General features: G+C 33.3%; 9 protein-coding genes across 9 annotated transcripts; 6 read left to right on the top strand and 3 right to left on the bottom strand.

Moving 5' to 3' along the window:
• The first annotated feature begins 455 nt into the window (after positions 1–455).
• MONOS_10630 (putative phosphomannomutase B1) lies at positions 456–1,547 on the top strand. Its single transcript, XM_067863095.1, has 6 exons — positions 456–549; positions 620–731; positions 779–855; positions 909–1,000; positions 1,086–1,368; positions 1,418–1,547. The coding sequence occupies exons 1-6, from the start codon at positions 481–483 to the stop codon at positions 1,520–1,522; spliced, it is 738 nt and encodes a 245-aa protein (XP_067733004.1). The 5' UTR covers positions 456–480; the 3' UTR covers positions 1,523–1,547.
• Positions 1,548–1,675: 128 nt separating this feature from the next.
• MONOS_10631 (uncharacterized protein) lies at positions 1,676–3,532 on the top strand (the record flags this gene model as incomplete). The annotated part of the gene is made up of 4 exons (XM_067863096.1): positions 1,676–1,705; positions 1,795–1,987; positions 2,065–3,406; positions 3,523–3,532. The coding sequence occupies 4 exons, from the start codon at positions 1,676–1,678 to the stop codon at positions 3,530–3,532; spliced, it is 1,575 nt and encodes a 524-aa protein (XP_067733003.1).
• Positions 3,533–4,409: 877 nt separating this feature from the next.
• Positions 4,410–8,071, bottom strand: MONOS_10632 (uncharacterized protein; the record flags this gene model as incomplete). Its single annotated transcript, XM_067863097.1, has 3 exons — positions 4,410–7,841; positions 7,903–7,935; positions 8,012–8,071. The coding sequence occupies 3 exons, from the start codon at positions 8,069–8,071 to the stop codon at positions 4,977–4,979; spliced, it is 2,958 nt and encodes a 985-aa protein (XP_067733002.1). The 3' UTR covers positions 4,410–4,976.
• A 202-nt stretch (positions 8,072–8,273) lies between these two features.
• On the bottom strand, positions 8,274–9,323 carry MONOS_10633 (Rab1L1, Rab1-like protein). The gene is made up of 4 exons (XM_067863098.1): positions 9,173–9,323; positions 8,975–9,082; positions 8,664–8,911; positions 8,274–8,609 (listed from the first exon to the last, which is right to left on the bottom strand). The coding sequence occupies exons 1-4, from the start codon at positions 9,302–9,304 to the stop codon at positions 8,444–8,446; spliced, it is 654 nt and encodes a 217-aa protein (XP_067733001.1). The 5' UTR covers positions 9,305–9,323; the 3' UTR covers positions 8,274–8,443.
• Positions 9,324–10,351: 1,028 nt separating this feature from the next.
• Positions 10,352–10,978, top strand: MONOS_10634 (putative DDE superfamily endonuclease; the record flags this gene model as incomplete). The annotated part of the gene is made up of 1 exon (XM_067863099.1): positions 10,352–10,978. The coding sequence occupies one exon, from the start codon at positions 10,352–10,354 to the stop codon at positions 10,976–10,978; it is 627 nt and encodes a 208-aa protein (XP_067733000.1).
• Positions 10,979–14,203: 3,225 nt separating this feature from the next.
• On the top strand, positions 14,204–15,340 carry MONOS_10635 (putative DDE superfamily endonuclease; the record flags this gene model as incomplete). The annotated part of the gene is made up of 1 exon (XM_067863100.1): positions 14,204–15,340. One exon carries the CDS (start codon positions 14,204–14,206, stop codon positions 15,338–15,340), a length of 1,137 nt encoding a protein of 378 aa, XP_067732999.1.
• A 2,848-nt stretch (positions 15,341–18,188) lies between these two features.
• MONOS_10636 (putative transposase-like protein) lies at positions 18,189–18,761 on the top strand (the record flags this gene model as incomplete). Its single annotated transcript, XM_067863101.1, has 1 exon — positions 18,189–18,761. One exon carries the CDS (start codon positions 18,189–18,191, stop codon positions 18,759–18,761), a length of 573 nt encoding a protein of 190 aa, XP_067732998.1.
• Positions 18,762–18,825: 64 nt separating this feature from the next.
• Positions 18,826–19,005, top strand: MONOS_10637 (uncharacterized protein; the record flags this gene model as incomplete). Its single annotated transcript, XM_067863102.1, has 1 exon — positions 18,826–19,005. The coding sequence occupies one exon, from the start codon at positions 18,826–18,828 to the stop codon at positions 19,003–19,005; it is 180 nt and encodes a 59-aa protein (XP_067732997.1).
• Positions 19,006–19,334: 329 nt separating this feature from the next.
• MONOS_10638 (uncharacterized protein) lies at positions 19,335–20,940 on the bottom strand (the record flags this gene model as incomplete). Its single annotated transcript, XM_067863103.1, has 5 exons — positions 20,887–20,940; positions 20,743–20,813; positions 20,188–20,681; positions 19,446–20,121; positions 19,335–19,366 (listed from the first exon to the last, which is right to left on the bottom strand). The coding sequence occupies exons 1-5, from the start codon at positions 20,889–20,891 to the stop codon at positions 19,335–19,337; spliced, it is 1,278 nt and encodes a 425-aa protein (XP_067732996.1). The 5' UTR covers positions 20,892–20,940.
• Positions 20,941–22,011: the final 1,071 nt, after the last annotated feature.

Below are 22,011 nucleotides of genomic sequence, written 5' to 3'. Positions count from 1 at the left end.
GCATGCATTTTCCAGTGATATTTTCCTTTCTTCAATCATTTCATAAAGCTTGTGAACGATTCGTTCACAAAAGCTGATTTGAATCTTCTCCGTCTGTCTTTTCCACCAATCTTTTCATTTCTTCAAATTTCTGTCTATGATCTTCCTCGCTGAAAGGTTCTTATTCATAATGAAATGATTTTAATCAAATAATAATAATTATAATAATAATAATAACAATTATTATTATTATTATTATTTAAGTATGTTAAATTTTCAAAAATAGCAAAAAATAATAAAATGAGAAATAAGCTGGAACAAACTTATTCATTTCGAAATCAATACATTTTCAATTGAAAATTGGTGTTTTCAAGAATATGCATTGATTCTTCGAACTTATATTTTTGTTTCAATTGATTTTTTCATTCCAATTCCATTGAGAATTATCTTGGATTGGATCAAAGCAAAACCATTTCAATAAAATCAATAATTGATCTGATTATGTCAATTCCTCAAAAGAAAGTTCTTTGTCTTTTTGATATTGATGGAACACTTACAGAATCAAGAAAAGTTTATTTCATGCAATCATATCAAAAGTTTAATGCTTTGTCCTGTTTTCAATTTTATTTCAAAAATGAAGGTAATTACTCCAATAATGACTCAATTTCTCCTTAAATTGAAAACAAAAGTCAGCATTGGATTTGTTGGAGGATCTGATCTACCAAAGCAAATCGAGCAATTAGGAGAAGATCGTGTGACACACTTTAAAATTAATGTTAATAAAAAATCATTCTTCCAGTCGTTAAGCAAGCAGATTTTAGTTTCAGCGAAAACGGACTCGTTGCATATAAGGGTGAGAATCTTATTCATAAAAATGTTTGAATTATTTTTATTGTTCTTGCTTAAAGTAGTTCTGATAATTGTTTTAGGATTTAAAAACTGCAATTGGAGAAGGTAGACTTCGTAAATTTATTGATAAGACACTTGCATTACTTAGCACAGTCGATATTCCGGTTAAAAGGTCTTTATTTTAATTTATTTATTTATTTTTAATTTTTATTATTTTTTTCATTTTTTGTTCTTTGAATGATTTTTGAAAAAAACAGAGGAACATTTATCGAATTTAGGAATGGAATGATAAATGTTTCTCCAATTGGAAGAAACTGTTCTCAGGCGGAAAGGGATGATTTTGATAAATACGATAAAGAGCATCATATTCGTCAGGGGATGATCGATAAGCTTATTCCAGAATTTGGGGATATATTTACTTTTTCGATTGGTGGGCAAATTAGTTTTGACGTTTTTCCTCATGGATGGGACAAACGTTATTGCCTTCAGTTCTGCACTGGATTTGATGAAATTCACTTTTTTGGTGATAAAACTTCTCCGGTTTGTAGTTAAACTTTTCTTGTTTTTCATGATATGTTATTTAAAACAGGGAGGAAACGATTATGAAATTTTTAGCGACGGTCGTGTAATTGGACACACTGTGAAAAATCCAGAAGATACACAGGCTCAGTGTAATTCACTTTTCCTTTCGTAACCTGAAACATTTGCGCAAACATTTATTTTGCATTTAATTTTTTGTCTGCTTTTTTTAAGCAATTATTTTGTAAAATGGTTTATTAGATTTTCCCATAATAATTTTTTCAAGCATTAACTCACTTCATTCTTGCGTTAAAAAACAAATATAACGATGTTCACAAGAGAATACTCTACTTTAAAGGTATGTATTTTTTGATGTTTGTGAAAAATAGCGCGTTTATTTATTATTTTTTTTGAAATTTTATTATTTTATTTTTTTGTCAATTTGAGACAGCTGAGCAATATTCATTACTTGAAGAAGAAGGCTCATCATCCTTAACAGATTGTAAGGTGCATTTAAGCGAGTTGCCTTCTTCATTATCTTCTCATCTTTTTTCTTTTTATCATCCGTCAAGCACATTTGATGTTGAGCAAAATACAAGTGTTGCATTTCTTTTAAAAGCTAATACAACTTCTTCATCCGGTATTTAAAAGCATCAAAATTGAGAAAAATTTTAATACTCTTTCAAAATTTTATTTTTGATTTTAAATAAATTTCAGATTACTCCAGAAATAGCAACTTTCCCTCTCAATATTTTCACGAGAAGACTTTTCAAAAAAACAAAACGCGTGCAAATGGCACTTATCAATTTAATGATTTATCAAGGAATTCTGCATTTGCTGCTCCAAACAGCATGATTCAAACATATTTTAGAGTTAATGAAACTGATCCTTCAGATGTAAAAAAACAGGAAGAGTTCAAAGCTGATAAAAACAAAAATGAAGACTACAATTTCGAATTGTTTAATATGCGTTCTGTTGTGCGAGGGGTTCCATTTGAGGTAGCCGATCCAGATATTATTACAACCAGTATTTTCCCCAGGCATTTAAGCTATAATTTCTGCTGCGATGTGGAATATCGAGACTTTCGAGGGACCTCATCGAACGTTGAGCGAGTGGCAAGGGAGATGCTGATTGAGCGGTGGAAGGCTGAGGACGAAAAATGGCTGGGCACATTTCACCGAGTGGAAACAGATGGAGAAACGAACAGGGAAGCTGAACAAGAACTTTGCCCAGATGAAACAGTGCTGAAGGAGCAAAGCGAAGAAGCAGAAAGGAAGGCCAGGCGGAAACGAGAAGTGAAAAAACAGATCAAAGAAGCGAGGCAGTTCTATGAAGTATTTGGGGTTTGGCTGAAGAAAGGGTGGAGTCTTGGAGAAGAAGAGGAAGAAGAAGAGGGCAAAATGTGGGAGGAAGAGGAGAGGAAGCTGATGAAGGAAGAAGAGGAGGAATACGACGAAATAAAAGATGCTGCGGAATTTCCGGAGAAATGCGAAGGATGTGAAAGTTTGGATGGATGCAGAAGAGTCATAGAAATTGAAGGAAAAAAAGAAGAAAAGGAAGAAGAAGAAGTCGATGATGATGAAGACAGAAAGAATTCAGCAGTCAAAAGGGAAAAAAGGGAAAAGAGAGAGAAAAAAGGGAAAAGTGAAGAAATAAAAGGAAGAGGAAGCAAAGGTTGCGAAGAGGAAGATAACGAAAAAGGAAGAAATGAATATGAAAGCAGCAGAGCTGGCAGATTGACACTTGAGGAAATGAAGCTGAAGGTTTTGGAGTTAGCTGAGAAAGAAGGGAAAATAAGGTTAGAGAGGAGGAATATGGTTGATGAGAAAAAAAGAGGAGGAAGAGAAGGAGGAGGAAGAGGAGAAGAAGAAGAAGAGAACCAAAAGGAAGATGCTTTTCCAGTTAGAAGATATAAGGATTCAGAAACAGAATCAGAAAATGAAAGGCAAAAAGAGTATTTAAAGCCGAAAAATCTTGAATTTCTTTTGAGTCGCCTCGAAAAGGAGCAGAAAAGAGAAGAAAAACAGACACAGTGGAATTCAATGACAGCGCTGCAAAGGTTTCGAAATGCAAATTGCCTGAAAAAACGAAGTTCGAATGAAAAGCATTCGAAGGATAGAGGCAGGGGCAGTTTCGTGAGGCAATCTGGTTTTGATATCAAAAATGTAACTTCAGCAGCTTTTGATGCTTCTTCTCTTTCACCACCTTCTTCATCCATTTTTCCTGATCCACAGAAAATGAATTTTCACAGAGAGAAATCTGTTTTTAATGAGGTTTTTCAAACACCTTGCGATTCAAGTTCTTCTTTTGGCTCTTCGCATTTGCCGAGTTCTTCGTTGAATTGTTGTTCAAGTGAAGATTATCGTTCGCCCTGTCAATCAGTTCGCAAATTATCTTTCCCTTTTTCTCAAACACATTCGCATTTAAGCTCTTCTTCTCCAACAGAAAGAAATCCACACGATTTCGTTTCAAATGCTGGCAATGTTATTTTCACAACGCATTCTTCTTCTATTTATTCACAGAAAAAAGAAAGTTTTTATTTTGACATGGATTTTGTTTCAAGCATAGACGAGGAAAATTTCATGCCTTTGCATGTTTTGAGCATTGATGAAGGAGAAAGAAGCAGAATACAGCCATTGAAATGGTGTGTTTTGGATGTGGCAGAGATGCTGCCAAGATTCTATGACAAGATTTTCAACTCCAAAAAATGCAATGCTAAAAGAGATAAAGTTCAGAGGGACTTTGAGCTGCTTCGAGGTTTTTGTGCGGATTCTTCTTGTGTTAGTAATTTGAATTCTGCAAATTCGGGTGTTATTATTCAACATTTACTGTTTGTTTCTCCTTGCAAACGCTCGGTGAATAAAAAATTGCGTTCAAAAATTCTGGGAAGAGATGTGAGGTTATTTGACAATTGTTTTTTAAAGTGAAAGCTTTTTGCGTTTTTGATTTTTTTTTGATTGAATAATTAAGCAACAGAGTTAAATGAAAGCAAATAATAAATTTTTTATTTTTTCGTTTGAAAAGAAAAGAAAAGAGAAGAAAAGAGAAGATCTTGATAAAACTTTCACCCTTGTCTATTTTGAAGACTATAAGTTTGCTAACAAAACATTAGTATGAAGCGAAAAATTAATCGAATTGCTTCGTTAGTGTTTGTGAAAATCATACCAGTTACATTATTTTCAAAGCAATCATTTTTTTCATTTTGAACATTTGTCAAGATCCGAACTTTAAATAAAAAAAAAAGATCATAAAACACTAAAATGATTTCAAAATGAACTTTTTATGATACATTTTTTTTTCTTGTTTTGTTTTGTTTTTTTTTATTCAATTTTCACTTTAGAAAACTTGAAACAAATTTTAATCTTGTAAATGAAGAAATAATTTATCCCTTATTTTTTATTCAAATTAATTAATTTATTTGGTACAAAATTTTTTGTTTTATGAATTTTGTTCCACACTGTTCTTTCAAGGATTTTTTTCGATTTTTAATTTTTAATATTAAATTTTGCACGAAAATGTAAGAATGATAATCAAACGATTGAAGAAAAAGTTTGGAACAAATCATTGAAATTTTCTTAAATGAAAGAATTCTGTCCCATTTATTTATTTAATCAATTTTTTTGATTATTTTATATGTTCAGCAATGCAACAATCGTGTTTTCCAGGTTCTTATCCATCTCCAAATATGTCACTCTCACTCTTTCAAACGACTTCCCCGTCACTTCCATCGCCGTCTCCACATTCTTCTTGTCTTCTTCCGTCAGATCTTCCCTTCCCAACAAACCTCCTCCGATTCCTCTGTCAAATATATAATCTTCTTCTTCTTCTTCTTCTCTTCCTCCTCTTCCTCCTCTTCCTCTTCCCCCTTCTCTTTCTCCTTCCCATCCATACTCGTCTCCAAACACAGAATTCGCCATCCTCCTCGTCCTTTTCTTCGGAATGATGTTATCTTCCTCCCATTCAATATCATCATCTTCTTCTTCTTCTCCTTCTCCTTCTTCTCCTTCTCCTTCTCCTTCTCCTTCTCCTTCTCCTTCTTCTCTTTCTCCTTCTCCTTCTTCTTCCTCAATCTCTTCCATTCGGCCATCCAAAGTCCTCTTTTTCCTCTTCTGCCTCTGCTTCTTCAGCTCTCTTTCTCTTTCCTCGCTTCTCCATTCCCCACTAAAGCCATTTTTATTCTTTTTCTTTTTCTTTTTATTCTTCTTCTCATCATCTTCTTCTTCATCTTCATTATCATCTTCATCTTCATCTTTATCTTCTTCTTCTTCCTCCTCCTCCTCCTTTCCCACTTCCTTTTCCTCCTTTCCCATGTTTTTCCCTTGTAATTTCTGCATTTTTTGCATTCTTTGCAATTCAACAGCATCCCTCTTCTCTTTCAGAATGTCTGACAGTCGTTTCTGACGCGGAAGAGAAGAAGCTTCGTGGCTGGAGGCAGAAAACTCATCGATCAAATCGATTGAATTGGTAGAAGAATGAGAAGAAGAAGAGGAAGAAGAAGAATGAGGAGAACGAGAAGAAGAATGAGAAGAAGAAGAAGAATGAGAGGAAGAGGAAGAGGAGGAAGAGGAGGAAGAGGAGGAAGAGGAGGAAGAGGAGGAAGAGGAGGAAGAGGAGGAAGAGGAGGAAGAAGAAGAATGAGAAGAAGAAGAATCACTCACATTCGCTTCTTTTTCTGTCATTTTGTCTCCAATTCTTTCAAAATGTCTATAAAATGGAGCGTCTGCTTGCAAATGCGCTGAAGATTGCTGTGCCTGAGAATTCCATTCATTTCCCATCTCTTTTGATGATGAAGAAGAAATCGACCTATCTGCTTCTCCTTTGGATCTTCCTCGTGTTCTTTGTTCTCTTTCTCCTTCTTCTTTCCCTTCTCCTCTTCCTTCTCCTTCTCCTCTTCCTTCTTCTTCTTCTTCTTTTCTTCCTTCTCCTTCTCTCCTTCTTCTCTTGCCTCTAAAATGCGGATTCCTCATCGCCACCCCGTCTGTCCCGTAGCACAGCCCGTCTTCGATTTCTGTCAGCTCATCCGCTTCGTCAATATTACACATGAAATCTGACCCTGCCGGCACAAAAAGAGCGATTTCATTGAATTGTGACTGGAAATGGGTGTTTGATGAAGAGGCATGAGTGAAGGAAGAGGAAGAGGAAGAGGAAGAGGAAGAGGAAGAGGAAGAGGAAGAGGAAGAGGAAGAGGATGATGACGATGATGATGGAGTGAAAAACGAGAATTCTGGTTTTCTCCCTCTCTGGTCCAAATCTCCACTGTCTCTCTTGTTTCTGTCATTGGCACTCATCGAAGACTCAGAAGGCGCTTCAGCTTTTGATAAAAGTTCATCACCTTCCTTTATCTTTTTAGTTAAGTGACTTTTCCCATTTTGTGTTTTCGTTTTCGTTTTTGCCTTTGTTTTTGCTCTCGATTTTGATTTTGTCTTTGTCTTTGTTTTTGTTTCTTCGCCTGTCAAATCACTTGCAATTTGCGCTTGTTGCAAACCCAGAAGATTCAGCACATTTTCCTCAGCCACCGCTTCCACTGCTTCTTCTGTCTTCTTCTTGCTTTTCGATGCTTTTGCACTTTTTGGCTTGTTCGGTACACTTTCTTTACTTCTTTCCGTCTTTTCAACATCATCTTCTTCGTCTTCGTCGTCTTCTCTTCCTCCTTCTCTCCCTCCTTCTCTTTCTCCTTTATCATCATCCTCATCCTCCTCCTCCCCCTCCTCCTCCTCCTCACCACGCAGCATCTCCTCATACGCCAGCTGCTCAACAGCTGCTTCGAGATTCGAGTGGCACATCTTCAGCGCCTTCCTTGCCTGCTTCTCAGAGTAACCGAACTCCCGCAGATGCGCCAGATTCTCCGCAAACAGCGAGCTTTCTGACTCCGACGCCGACGCTGACTCCGAATCCGACAGCGACATCAGCGTTGTGCACGCGTCGCTCGAGTCAACGGCTTCCCAATCGCGCCCTTCCTCCATCTCCATCTCCACCGCTGCTGCTGTTCCACCACCTCCTCCTCTTTCTTCTTCTCCTCCTCCTGCCCTTGTGTGTGCCCTTCTCCGGCTTCTGGCTTTGTCTGCAGTGCTTCTTCCACTTGCTTCCCTTCCACCGTAAAAATTCCCGTCAGCGGCCGCTCCGTGGTTCGAATTAAAACCGGCGGAGGTATAATCTGGGGTGAGAGTGTGATGTGAGGAGATTGGGACTCTCCATCTGCCGAAATTAACGCGTTGCCCTTTTCGTCTCTTCTGTTGCAAAATAGTTTCCCCTTGTAGCAATGCATTTTCTTCCATTGGCTTCGCAAACGGATTTGTTCCAAGAGGCTGCTTATCGACAAAATCCGTTTGATCATACAAAGGCATGTCTGCATTCAAACGTGTAGTTGTTAAGCATGAATCCATAAAATCAACAGAGTTTTCAAAGTTAAGTTGCTTTTGTCGTTGTGATACCAATGAAGATTTTTGCTCCTTTTGCTTAGCCAAGCTATCATTTTGATGAATCATTTCAGATTTCTAATTATTACAGAGATAAGAAAGATAATATATACATTCATAACTAAATTTTTAGGAATACCCGTATGACTAGATTAATTACTGGACATTCGCTCTGATATTAATTCATTATTTTTGAAAGAAAAAAAGTAATTAACATCTACAAAAATGTGAAATGGTCAAAAGCATACAATTTTCAAATCGTGGATGGAAATTGAATTTGAAAGATAGGTGCCATTGTAGTATAGCATCAACAATTTGTGAGAAACTAATATCTCCTTTTCAATAATAAGCTTCAGTTGAATTATTGTTGTATGTTTTTCGAGAGGATAAGGAATAAGAACACCAGGAGAAATACGAATAAAAATAGTTACGTAATTAAATTTAGAATTTTCCATCAGGTTCATTCAGTTTTCCTTTTCAAATTTTGAGTAAAAATAAACGTAAATTGGAAAATTTTATAATGGTAATTACTTTTCTGAAAAACATTTTTAACTTCTCATAAAAAACAAAATAAAATTTAAAGAAAATTATTTAAAAAATAATTCCAAAAAAAAAAATATTTTCATTGTACATAATAGACGTTTTTTCTTTAAAAAAAAAAATATTTTCAAAATCAAATTTCAACAGCATCCTCCGTTCTTTCCAGAAGCTTTTGTGTTGGTTTTTGAATCATCTTCTATAATATTTGAAACATCAATCGGTTTTTCGTCAACTATGATAGGCGTATTGCTATGATCCTGTTGAGGCTTTGGTGCAAGACGTCGTCTGAGCATTCCAATTGAAAGTCTAAAATTCATAAGTTCACATTAACATTTAAACATAAATAGATCAAATACAAACTCATGAAATGTATCATAAATGTTTGTATCAAGTTTTGCTGATGTTTCAATAAAGTACAGTCCATGTTCCTCTGCAAATCGCTTTGCTTGGACTTCATAAACCTGCCTTGTTGCAATTAAATCGCATTTGTTCCCAACAAGAAGGATGCACGGATCATCATCAATGTTTTTGTCAACTTCTTCAAGCCAATCTTGTATTTTCTCAAAAGAAATGAGATCAGAGCAATCGTATACAATAATTATTCCATCCTTCAAAAAAAAAATGATAAAGTTAATTGTTTAAATTTGAAAAATGAATCAAGTGAGTAGTACTGCTCCTTTGTAATATTGGGCAGTTAAAGCTCTAAATCTCTCCTGGCCTGCTGTATCCCAAATGTTTAGCTTCACTTCAATATCATCAATCATAAATGAAAAGCTTTTCTAAAAATCAGAGAAATGTTTGTTAAAATAAAAAATAAAAAATAAATTGTCTTTCTTCATTAGTCTTATAATCTTGAAATATTAGCAGACATATTCAACTCCAATTGTTGCTGGAGTTGAATCTGAATAAATGCCATCTGTTAGACGTAAAAGCATGCTAGTTTTTCCAACTCTTGCATTTCCAACAATCACCACTTTAAATTCATATTTTTCTTCACTCATTAAACAGAATATATATATATTTTTTTATGAATAAGATTATTTTTTTCTTTTTGGTTATGGATCATGAATAAATATTTGTGACAAAGTTTTTTGTTTTATAAATTTTGTTCCACACAGTTCTTGAAAAGAATTTTTTAGTTTTTTGATATTTTTTTTTAAATATTAGGCCTATTTTAAATATATTTTTTCAATTAGAAAAAGTGGAACAAAATTGAAATAAGTTTGATAAAAATGCGATAAAACAAATTCTTTTTCAAAATGACTCAATGGTAAGTGGGCAGATAACGACCGGTAAAACTTTTCGATTTGTATGTTTTAATGTATTTAGACTATTACTAATGAATGCAATTAAGATATTTCGAAAGTGGTTTTCGAATTACAGTGATTCAAAGCTGTGAAAACCTATTTTTTTAAATCCAACAGTTATTTTTATTTTGAAAACTTTCCCACCTTAAATAAAAAAACCCTAATTAGTTGATTTTTTAAAAAGTTTTCGTCAAACATAACCCTAATAAACACATTGGCAATGGATAAATCTTTATTTCCAATAAAAACCTAAAAGAAAGTTTCTCTCTTATTTATCTTAGGGGTTCGATCATTAATTTTTGATAAAAATTGCTTTTTAACCACAAAAAATATTCAGTTTTTTAACGAATATTTCTCCTTTATGTGAATTATTTCATCCGTAAATTAGGTTTTTTAAGGTCAATAGTTCTTCTTTTAGACAATTTTTATACCGGTCGCTATGTACCCTCTTACCGACTCAATCAATTTCAAAACTTCAAATACTGGTATGTCGATCATAAAGTTGATTGAACAAAAAATGGTGAAAGATCAATAGAAATTTTGTAAATAAATATTTGTCATGGAACGATTGTATTTTTTGGAGGTTCTTGAGCGTGCAGAAAAAAGAATAACGCTTACAACGCATACGCCAATAACTCCAGAAGAGAAAAAAAATCATTAAGAGAAAAAGCTTGTCAAAAAATCGAAAATCCCATTCACGGATTTTTCCGCTTGACAGGTTTCACAAGAACAGAATTTGATATGTTGCTTCTTCTTCTTGATTACGAATTACCTCAACATCGTGGAAAGCAAAAGGCAATTCAAAATATTGAAGAACAACTTTTTATTTTACTCAATTTCCTTCATTTGGGCTCAACATCAATGACAGAACTTTTGACTTATCCATTTTACAAATCACACAGCTCAGTTACGCAGTTATTACACAGCATTGTTGGAAACATAAAAGATACACCTGTGAATTTACTTTTGATTTTTCGCAAAGATAGAATTAAAGAGTTGCAAGAGGTTGGTCTAATTATGGGTTGCACAATTGTGCCTATTATCAGGCCAAGTGGAAAATTAACAGATGGAATGAAATTTATTAGCGGAAAACATCATTCTTACTGTGTTAAAGTTGAAATAGGAGTCAATCCAAAGAACGGATTAGCCAGCACAATCAGTGATTTTTTCCCAGGAAGCGTTCATGACTATGAAATTTTCAAAAATCACTATCCAACCTTCTCTCAACATCTTAAAGGTTCTAAAATCATGGCAGACTCAGCCTATATGGGAGCAAAAGCAGAACTGGTAGCTATTATTACAAAACCACATGGAACACAATATCTGTCGAAGCACAGGGTTATTGCGGAAAGGTTTTTTGGACGATGAAAATCTTTATTTCCTGTATTCAGAAGAAATTGGCCTATGGATATTATAACAGTTGAAGATTTTTTTGTTGTTTCAGTTTGTTTAACTTATTTTCACATTTTACACAATCCTTTAACGAAATCAGATTGCGAAGCAAACGAGTTGATAATTAACGAACTTCACACTCAATTTAATCAAAAAAGGAAGCGAAAAAGAAAGCGAACGAGCAATATTTAGAAAGACAAATAAAAAAACTTAATCTTGCAAATGTGAATTCAACTTTTGAATATTCAAAGTCAATCCAAAGAATTGGTTTGTTTTTGTTTTTGCACACATATTGTTCTTTTGAGCATGAAAAGAACATTTTTTCACTTTCATATTTCCATTATTTATCATTTTAAGAAGAATCAACAGAATCAGATGGCACATCGTGCGAACGATTTTCTAAGCATTCAGATCAAGAGAAAAAACAAAAACATTCATTATTTGAATTAGAAGAAAGAGAAGAAATAGAAATAGATGATGAATTAACTTCTGAAGGAAAAGAAAAAGAAAAAGAAAAAAGAAAAACTGTCAATTTCAATAATTCTGAAAGAAATGAAGAAAATTTGAAAGAAAGAGAAAGAATAAACGACGATACAAGAAGTTGCCCTTTTTCTTGGTTTCTTCAAGATCAATGGGAATCAACTCGTCTGCGGAAGCCGACTTCTTCATCTGATCAATATTTATCGAATTCCACCTTGCCCCTAATAAATACACAATATTCTTCTCAAGCTTCACTGAATGATACGATAATTTCTACTCAACCACTGTCAAACTTTCCAATTTCGTCTTTGCAATTAATTTCAACTCATCATTTTTTTTCTCAACAATCAAATTCTTCTCCATCTTCGGATTCAAACTTATCTCGATCATGATCTTCTTCTTTCTCATCAAATGAAAATCTAAGTCAAACAAAATTACAATCACAATATTTAACTAACCACATGAATCCCATTTTTATCATTATCATTTATCTTTATAGACTTTCACCTTTTTTCTCTCTCATTTCTCTCTTGAAAAAAAATCGGAAAAAGAATATTTATAATTTCAAGATTTTTTCTTTTGTTTTATTTTTCAGCAAAAAAATTTCAAAGTTAAACTTCATTTTCCTTCTTTGTTATTTCACAGCCAATAAAAATTGAAGTTGAAATGAAAATATTGCAAAATATTAAAAAATTTTAAGAAAATCCAATTTGAATTTCGTTTCAAGCAAAAATGGAATATCGAAAACATATTGCAATATACAAAGCTTGTGCACCTGAAAGAGAATACATCTGTAATAAAAAAAGTCACATTAAAGAAAAATTGACAGACAAAACTCAAATTTTTTTTATAAATGGGTAATTATTTTGGAATCATATCTTTTTTCGGGGAGCTTATTTTTGAAAGATTGTATGTTTTTTGAAAGAAAATATTAATTCAAAAGAGAAAAAGCATGACAATTGTTTTTTAAAACAAATGCTTTTTCCGAATCAAAGATTGAAATGCATTCAATAAGCCTTTTCACTTTTCAATTTTTGTTTATTGATATTCAAGAAATATTTTTGCACCGAAAATTTTGTATGAAACAATATGTTTTCAAAAATAATCTCCCAAATTGATCACACACATTTCTTTTTAATGATGAGCCATAATCTTTTATTCAGTTTTCATTCAAAGTTAGTGAAAAATGCGCACAAACAAAAACTTGCGATCATTTTGTGTTGATCATAAAATTACCCTTTAAACCAAAAAAAAGTTAAAGGGAATTCGAATTTGATTAAGCAAATTTAGATAAGTTGAAGGTAATTGAAATTGAATAAACATATTTAAATTTATTGATTCTAACTAAAATAGGTCTATTGCACGATAATGTTAGTATTATAATCAGACGATTGTAGAAAAAAATTGGAACAAATCATTAGATTTTTCATTAATGAAAAAATTCTGTCCCATATGGAATTTCTTACATTTGAACAACAAATCAAGATCTTTTCAATATAAAAACTTAAATCGTAAAACATAATTTATAAGGGAACAATATGTTCATAAAAATATTTCATTTTTTATGATATTCAAAAAATCTATCACATATAAAGTTTTTTTTGTGATATTATCTTCTGACAGAAATCGTTTGAAAATCTTTAAAAATTCAATAAAAATAATTCACACAAATAGAGTTTATAGGCTTGATCAAAAATCAAGAAATTAAAAAGTTGAAGATATTTACTGGCTGGAAGTGTTAACAGTCCCGAAATGAATTCACAGTTTGCCGATTTTTATTAAATATTCTTATTCGAATGAGAAAATGTATTTTGTTCTTGATTCAAATCAATAAATCAAAAAATATTATTTGAATATTTAAAACTATTTTTTTTTGTTGATAAATAAGTTTCCGTGTTACATCAATACAATGAATTAACTTTTTTTATTATATTATTAAATAGGGTCAGTTATTTATCGGGACCTATTTTTAAACGGTGCCTCAATTTTTAAATAGAAAATAAAAATTCCCACTTTTTATATATTTATTAACATTATCAGTTGATAAGCAAACCCTGAAAATTAGGATAATTACATTTGAATACGAAGCCTATTTCCAATGTGGGGGAGATGATGGGGTTAATCCCTTCCATCGAAAAAAATAAATAAATAGGTGGGTAACAAGGGGTATAAAACCATTTAAATTCGTATTGAATGTAAATAAAAATTCAATATCAATGAAAATTGAAAATTGAAAATTAATAAATTTATAAGTTGGACTTTAGATCATAACCATAATAAAAAAATGAAAATTGCTGTGGAACAAAAGAGAATTGCTGGACAAAGGAAATTACGTGCTGCAACGAAATCTTTCGATTACAGAAGAATTGACAATCGGCTGGAACAAATGGCGCGCATTGGGGTTGATGGAGTTGTCAGGATTACAGACGCTATAAACTCCATGGAATTCTTACGAAAAAGGATCAAAAACGCTGTTCGTGCGCATAGAAGCAAAAGGCTGGTTTTAAAAGTTGGAAGACCGCAATTTGTAATAGGAGACAAAGAACAAATTGAACTGAATGAAATAATCATTGAACCAAGATCTGGAAGCTGTTTGCCTTAACGGAAAGTTCGCGAACTGGTTTGTTGTTCTTAAATAATTAATAATTCTTTAAAATAAATAAGATGGAAAATGTGATAAATGATACATAAGATGAAGACACCACATACATTAACGTTTCAATGGCTACGGCTTACCAATTTATGAAGCGCCATCCAGGGCTGAAGAGAAGTTCGCCGAAAAATGTTGATGTTAATCGCCTTGCGGTGTCGTGCCAAAGTGTTCTGCAGCCCTGGTATTCATTACTGGACGATTTGCACGAAAAAAATGAATACTGCAATGAACTGATATTCAATATGGATAAGTCATCGCTGAAAGATCCAATAAATTTTAAGCTGAGCGTGGTGCACCCGAAAAATGAAAATCCAGGATTTCGCAAAGAACCACCAAAAATGGCGAATTCTACTCTGGTTGCTGCTGTGGCTGCTGATGGATTTGCACTTCCTTCTGTGATTCTATGGCTTAGCAAGAGTCTTCCTGATGAAATGAAGCTGCTGCTGTCACAAATTCTGGATATCTGGCCGAACAGAAGTGGTTGGATGGGCTGCAATGAATTCAAAAAGTACGCACTAACAACGCTCCTTCAAGGAATAATCGATCGCAGAAAGCGCATGTTACTGGAAAACTCTCGCTGCTTGCTTCTCATAGACTCACACATTTCTCGCGCAGATCCGACAATCTGGAGAGAATTTCAAAAAGAAAATATTGACGTCGTAACCTTCATTCCTCACAGCACACATATTGCACGGCCTCTCGACAGAGGAGTCTTCACTGTTTTAAAAACAGAGCTGCAATCAAAATATGAACCTCCATCTTCATCGACATCTTCATCGAAAAGAACAGCTCTTGTGGATGTTCTCCCTCAAGCAATTCATCACACTCCCTCACCTGCTGTCATAAAAAAAGCCTTCGCAACAAGTGGAGTTCTTCATTACGAATCTGGATCGATTCTCATGAAGCTGCCAGAAACATCGGATTATCAATCTTCAACTCATTTAAACAGATTCGATTTCTATGGAAAGTTAATAACTGATGAGAAGCTTCTGAATGATTGGAGTGAACATTTAGGAATAAAAGAAGAAGAAAAAGTTGACGATGAAAAGAATTCTTCTGAAGAAATGAAAAAAGAAGAGCAAAAAGACGATAATGAGTTAGAATCTTTTGTTGAAATGAAAAAAATAAAGAGAAAATTTGAAGTGAAAGAAGATGATCATGAAAATGAAAAGGAAGAAATCATTGTTATTGAAAGAAAAAAATGAAAAAGAAAAGTTATGCGAAAATTGGATTCGTCATTTGTGTGTTTTTAATTTTTATTAAATTTTTTTTTATATCAAAAAAAAAGTTCCCAATAAAAAAAAGGGTCCCGATAAATAACTGACCCTATGCACCAAAAAAATCAAAATCTCTCAGACTTTTTTGTTCCTTTATTTTTATTTGAAAGAGATGGTAGAAATCATCAAATATCATCAAAAGCATCACGATCGAAACCATCTTGCGTATCAATCTGCTTGGGATTTTTTGATTCAAGGATTATTCTGAGATCATTGCTTGAATGGTGCAATTGCTGAAGAACTGCATTTTGCGAGAGAGGCAGCAAGAGAACTGAAAGAGCTGGCAAGAAATGTGAATTGATCGAGAAAAGAAGAAGAAACAAAAGACCTTTTTGTTTTGATGAAATGGCTCCGATTATTTCACACATTTTAATCCTCCCACAAATTGTGGAACAAAAGAAATGTTGAGCTTATCAGCAGCATTATTCAACTGCTTCGAATGGCAAAGGAGAACAACGAACAAATCAGTAACTGGTGCATTTATTCTTTGAGAATGTATGCGGAAAATAGAGATACACGAATTGGCGATTTGTTGAAAGGCGGAGTTGTTGATGCATTTTTGGAGGAAATAAGGCAAGCAACAATTAAAGATGAACATGTTGACGATTATTTTGAATTCTTTGAAGAAATTTGTAAAAGGTTGAAAGGAAAGACTGGTGATGAAATGGAAGAAGCGAAAAGAAAGGCAGCAAAAATTGAATTATTTGAAAAGATGGAAGAAGAAGGATACGAAGATTGCATTGCCGGATTGCTACTGTTTTTCGAAAAAGAGATAATTGGAGACGATAATTTAAATTCAAATGCAGAATTCCTTCATGTGCGTCTGTAAAGCAAATGCTCTTTTTGATTTCATTCCTTCTGTCATGCTCTCACAAAAGCTGAGGAAGAGTGGAATGAAACAGAATGAAATAGAAATCGAGATTCAGAAGGTGCGGATGACAGAAAATTAGCAAAGAAAAGAAAATGAGAAAAGTGGAGAAGAGAAAAGAAGAGAAAAGATTTTGTTCTGAAATCACATGTTTTGCTTGACACAAAGAATATTCCACAAAAATTGTTCATTCTTCATTCACTTCATTCACTCTTGCCATTCTCATCTTCCACTTCGACTTCACTTGCACACTCTCCTTCATTCATTCACACATTCACACAACATCTATCTTCATTTCAGCAATCAATCGATCTTCTTTTTCTTCTGTTTGTTTGCTTGTGACACGGCACTTTCCATTGCATTTCAACAAATCTCACTGAATTTGTTAGGAATCTTTCACAATTTCACTTTGGATGCAAAATCACATCAATGTTCACAATCTCATGTGTTCCTCTTCCTCTTCCTCTTCCTAATTCCCTTTGTTAATTATTTCTTCAAAGATGACAACTCACAGTTAAGACTAGCTGATATTCTGTTTCTTTTCTGCTACACAGGCAAAGGCAAGTGAACGCGCATGAAAGCAGGATTTGTCTGACGTTCACTCTCAAACAAAAATAAATGAAATCAAATCGAGAAAGGATGGAAGAAGAGAAAGGAAAAGCTACTTTTCTCCTTTGGAGGTTGAAGTGGTCCATTCTTGACCTGCTTGTTTCTGAGACTTCACAATGAACTTTCTGGAGAGGAATTTTCTTTTTTTGCTTGTTATTGCCACTTAATCCAGTTTGCGAGTCAAGAAAAGCCAAAAAGCACCAATAATAACATATTCACCTGGCATGAAAGGGAACATTTTGTTATTTCATCTTTTATCAAATACTTTCATTTGCATACATCATTTCACTGATTGGAGACTGATTGCAGAAAAAGCACAGTCATCTTCCACTTGCTTGAGTCAACTTCACAGCAAGGGAAACCAACTGCTCTTCTTCTTCTTCTTCTCTGTCTTCTTCTTTTTCTTCAAATCCTTCATCGTCTTTCTTCAACATCTTGATCATTTCTATTTAATAACTTCTTCTTCCATTTATTCATTCCTTGTGAAGTCTTCTTTTCTCTTGCTCATATGGAATTCACTGTGAATGCTATATTCTTAATGACTGTTTGCCAAGGCGCATTGGAAGACGAAACAGAACGAGAAAATGGGAAAGAGAAAGAGGACATTTTTGGATGAGAAGAGGCTTTCAACTCTCCAATAGCCAAAAAGAAAGCATCTTCGTCTTTCCATTTGTGTTCGTCTTTGAAACTTTTTATTTGACTGCAAGGTTTTAATTTCTCATCTTCAGTTTCAATGAGATCTTATGAAACAAGGAAAAGAAAGAGAAGAATCTGAAGGATAATAAACTCCTCAAAGGATCAGAAAAGAGACTTTTCAAGTTGATGAATGAACAAATGAATGTTTTTGATTTTTTATGAATTAGATGAATGGATAAATCGGCAAAATGAAAGTATATTGGAACTCTCAATTTTGCACAAAAAAATAGTGAAAGTCATTTATATTATATATTGATTCAATATGCAAATTTTCAGCTTTCGGAAAGTCTTTTTAAGAAGTTTAAAAAAACATGGAAAAGTCAAAAAAATTATAATCTATGGTTTATGATCAAAAAAGTTTTATGGCAAGATCTGAAGAGGAAAAAAATAGTCAAACAGTATTTCTATAGAATACGATCTTCCATGATATAGGAGAAACGTGGAATTGGTTTTTTAAACGTTTTCAAGAGTTCGCTACCAATGATTGCCCTAAATGCAGAAGCAAAAGGAGAATCAGGGAGGAAACAGAAGGTTTCAAATATCTTTGGTGTCAAACTTGCCGTACAAAAAACCTCAATATTTAAAAATTCCGTATTTTCCAAAATGAAACTACCAATAAATATTGTTTTGCAGATTCTATTGTACTATTGGATTGGAATTGGATTAAAACAAATTCATTTGCTGACGGGTGTTTCATATCGAACTATTGGTTACTGGACAAGCGTTGTGAGAGTTGTGTGTACACAAATTTGGAACGAAACGATGCCGAAATTAGGAGGACCGGGAAAATACGTCGAAATAGATGAGGCTGTTTGGAGGAGAAGGAAATATGGAAGAGGAAGAAAGAAGGATTTGCTGTGGATTTTCGGAGGAGTTGAGATGAAGGAAGGAGGAGGAGCTGTAACAAATTTTGTTATCATCGTGCCAGACAGGAAAAAAGAAACATTGATCCCTATTATTCAAGAAAGGATATTAGCAGGCACAACAATTATTAGTGATGAATGGAAAAGCTATAATTGTCTGAAAGATATTGGTTATGAACATATAACGGTTTGTCATAAAAGGAACTTCAAAGATCCAGAAACCGGCGCATGTACCAATACAGTTGAAGGGTTGTGGAGTCATTTAAGAGCGTTTTTTTCCAAAGCATGGAGTAAGGAAAACATTCATTGCTGATTGTTTATCCATGTGGCTTGTTCAAAGGAATCTTAAACCAAGTTTTGCTAATATTTTGCAAAAAATGATTCATTTTATTCCAGAAGAAAAACCCATTATTGCTGATGAAGAAGTTGATTTTTCAGAAAATGAAGAAATTCCTGATGCTGACGATATACTGCATGGGCCGCGTGATGATGAAAAAGAAGAAGATTCAAATAGCGTTGATGACGGAGAGGATGCTTCTAATTATTCTGATGAATAAGCAGAAATTTTCATTTGATCAGCTTGAATAAAAAATTATTGAAAGTTTTTTTAAACGTTTTCCGACAAATTTTTTCACATTTCAATACTTTATAAACACAAAAGAAATCAATAGAAACAAGAATAATCATAATTTGAAAGTTCCGATATTCTTTTAATTTGCCGATAAATCATTTGAAGAAGGCTTTTGATGAGAAAAGAGAGAATTGAACCATTAATTGAATATATCTTTCTTTTTCTTTTTTCTTTTTTGAAGTTGGGAAAAATAAACAATTAAAAATATTCACATGATTTTTTGTGATAAAATGAAAAAAGTGAAAAATTTGTTTTTCAAGGTGTAATGTATTTCGTTTCCTTAAACACTTATAAAATAATCAGAAATATTCAACAATAAGCCATGACAAAAATTTCTGTTTAGAAAATCTAATCTCTTGTGGAAACTTGCAATGATTTCTTCGTATCCTTCTTCTTCCATCTTTTCAAAAATCTCCTTTTTAAAAGCTTTTCTTTTCGCTTCTTCCATTTCATCTTTCTTCTTTTCTTTCAATCTCTGTGAAACATTCATAAAAAATTCCAAGCAGTTATACACCATCTTGTCATTCAACGTTGGCCGCTGTATCTCTTCCAAAACTGCATCATTTGCTCCACCTTTTAGCAAGTCTTCAATTTTCACTCCTCTGAACTTTGCCATTGCTTCGAAAATAACAATGCAACTGCAGCCAAATTTGCTGTAATTATCCCTTGATGCTCTGAATAATCGTGCAATGCTTCTGATAATCCCAGAATATTCTTCATTCATCAACAGACGACAGCAAAAATTACGATACAATAAGTTGATCCATCTTGTTATCGCAAGCTCTTCTTTCGTTTCTCTTCCTTTTTCTTCTTTTTTTCTCTTCCAATCCACACTTTTCATCAGCTCTTCAACTTCTCTTGCTGCTTCTCTCGCAAAATGCAGTTCATTCATAATGGCATCTTCCAAATATCTGTTGCAGAATAATCTGTTAATTAAAAACTCCCAAGCATATTGATAGGCAAGATGTGTCATATTGTTGTGTTCCTGATGATAAAGGATAATATCTTTGATTTCTTTCAGAAACAGTTCATTATCCAATATCTTATCAAAAAAATAGATAAAAAAAAGCAGAATCAATTCAACAAAGAGAGAAAAGAAAAATCATACAACACATTTCCCAATGTGACATAAAGCCAATAATACTATTTCCACATCTTTTTTGCTTTCCTCCTTTTCTTCTTTGTTCAAAGCATCTTTAAGAAGGCAAGGCACAATGATTGAAATCAATTCCTTTGAGAAGAAGGTACTTATACAACCGTAACTTTTACAAAGATCAGCCAGCAGCTTTTCATCCTTATCTTCTTTTTTCTCATTTTCATTTATAATCATTTTCTCAAATCTTTTGTTCAATGAAGAATACCCAAAACCTAAAGCCCACATGTCATTCAAAACGATGCAATATCCAAGGTGTTCCAGCAAATAAAAAGCATTTTCAATTTTCACTTCCCCTTCTTTAATCATTTCGTCCATTTTATTGAACCATTTTTTTGTGAAGACAGATTTGAATTCTTCTTCCTCCATTTCATCAATTATTTCATTCATTTCAAGGATTTTCTGCCTTTGTGCATTCTCATCGCAACGTCCCAGCTCACGAAGAAATTCTTCGAAAATGATAAAATAACAAATAGAATTGGGCTTCAAATCACAGAACAATGAACAAACCTGAAAAATGCTCATTTGATGACTTCTTTTTGAACTTATCGATAGACTTATCAATAGCTCGAAAATCCTTTCTGTTTGACATTTTCAGTGAATAACATGTTCATATTTATTCTTTTCTCAACAAAATAAACGAAAAATTCAAACATCATTTATTTTCTTTCAAGAAGAAAATGCAACTTCAACACAAATTGCTTTGCTCTATAAAAAAACAGTTTTTGCAATAAAAGTTCAACGAGACAGAAAAGTTCGGCTGAACGAGGAAAGAATGGAAAACGTTTTTGTTTCTTTTTGATCAAACCAATAGAAATTCATTATGATGATATTTTCCTTTGTCTTTTTTCAATTTGAAGCAAATGCATTCTGTGAAAGGAATTGCAATCACTTCTAAGAAACAAATGAAATTCTATTTACGAGAAAATAGAAACGGGCAAATAAAACGATTCTTGAGAAATAAATATTTTTCTCATTTGGATTCAATAATTCTGACTGAAACAAGGAGAACAAATGTTTGCACACCTTTGTGATGTTATCTGTTTTCAACTTGCCTTCTTTTTAATCTTCTTATTAAAATGACTCGTTGAGTTGTTGAAGATGAAAGAATTCAAAAATCAAAAAGGATTAGCAGAACAAAAGAAAATGGCAATTGTTTCAAAAGGATGCAAACACAGAACAAACTTTTTTGAAGAAAGAATCGAACAAAATTCGACAAGCCCCAAAGAGGCAGAGAGAATTGTGTAATGAGCTAAATGGGCATTATTTGAGAGACCAATCCAACAACAAAGCTTATCATTTTGAAAATCAGACAAACACACAACAAAAGAAGAAGCAGAAAATGATCTTTTTTTAACTGCGAGTTGTTTTGCAAATACAACAGAAAAAGCGGTTTTCTTTCAGACAAAACGAGACTGAAAAAAGGAAACAGCAAAAGCAACTTGGCCTTGAGAAACATAAATGCCACACACAAATCGCCATTTCTTAATTTGGGTGAAAACAATGAACAGACTTCAATGGAAGGAATTCATCTTTCTTTTTTTGAATCGCATTCAGTCTGAATGAAGGGAGTGACAAGTTCATTGATTCATGTTCTGTCATACTGTCTGCTCTGATGAAAGAAAAATCGAATTATTCGATTTGTCTTGTTTGATTGAGCATTTCATGTTCAGTTGAATTCAATTGAATAGCCGAATGAATGAACGATGTCTCATCAATTGTCCATTTTATTTCTGTATTCAACATAACTTTCCAACAGAAAAGCCTTCTTCTCCTTCT

The sequence above is a fragment of the Monocercomonoides exilis genome (assembly GCF_001643675.1).
Source record: "Monocercomonoides exilis strain PA203 chromosome Unknown scaffold8-1962414, whole genome shotgun sequence".
NCBI lineage: Eukaryota > Preaxostyla > Oxymonadida > Polymastigidae > Monocercomonoides > Monocercomonoides exilis.
The sequence above is the reverse complement of the archived record's forward strand: the minus strand, read 5'-3'. Positions and strand labels throughout refer to the sequence as shown.

Coding starts and splice junctions, on each gene's coding strand:
- MONOS_10633 (XM_067863098.1), bottom strand. CDS start 9,304: ATGAGTGAAGAAAAATATGAATTTAAAGTGGTGATTGTTGGAAATGCA. Junction 9,083..9,172: donor CAACAATTGGAGTTGAATAT/GTCTGCTAATAT, acceptor TCTGATTTTTAG/AAAAGCTTTTCATTTATGAT. Junction 8,610..8,663: donor ATTTATGATACATTTCATGA/GTTTGTATTTGA, acceptor TATGAATTTTAG/ACTTTCAATTGGAATGCTCA.
- MONOS_10630 (XM_067863095.1), top strand. CDS start 481: ATGTCAATTCCTCAAAAGAAAGTTCTTTGTCTTTTTGATATTGATGGA. Junction 732..778: donor CGAGCAATTAGGAGAAGATC/GTGTGACACACT, acceptor TCATTCTTCCAG/TCGTTAAGCAAGCAGATTTT. Junction 1,369..1,417: donor TTGGTGATAAAACTTCTCCG/GTTTGTAGTTAA, acceptor TATTTAAAACAG/GGAGGAAACGATTATGAAAT.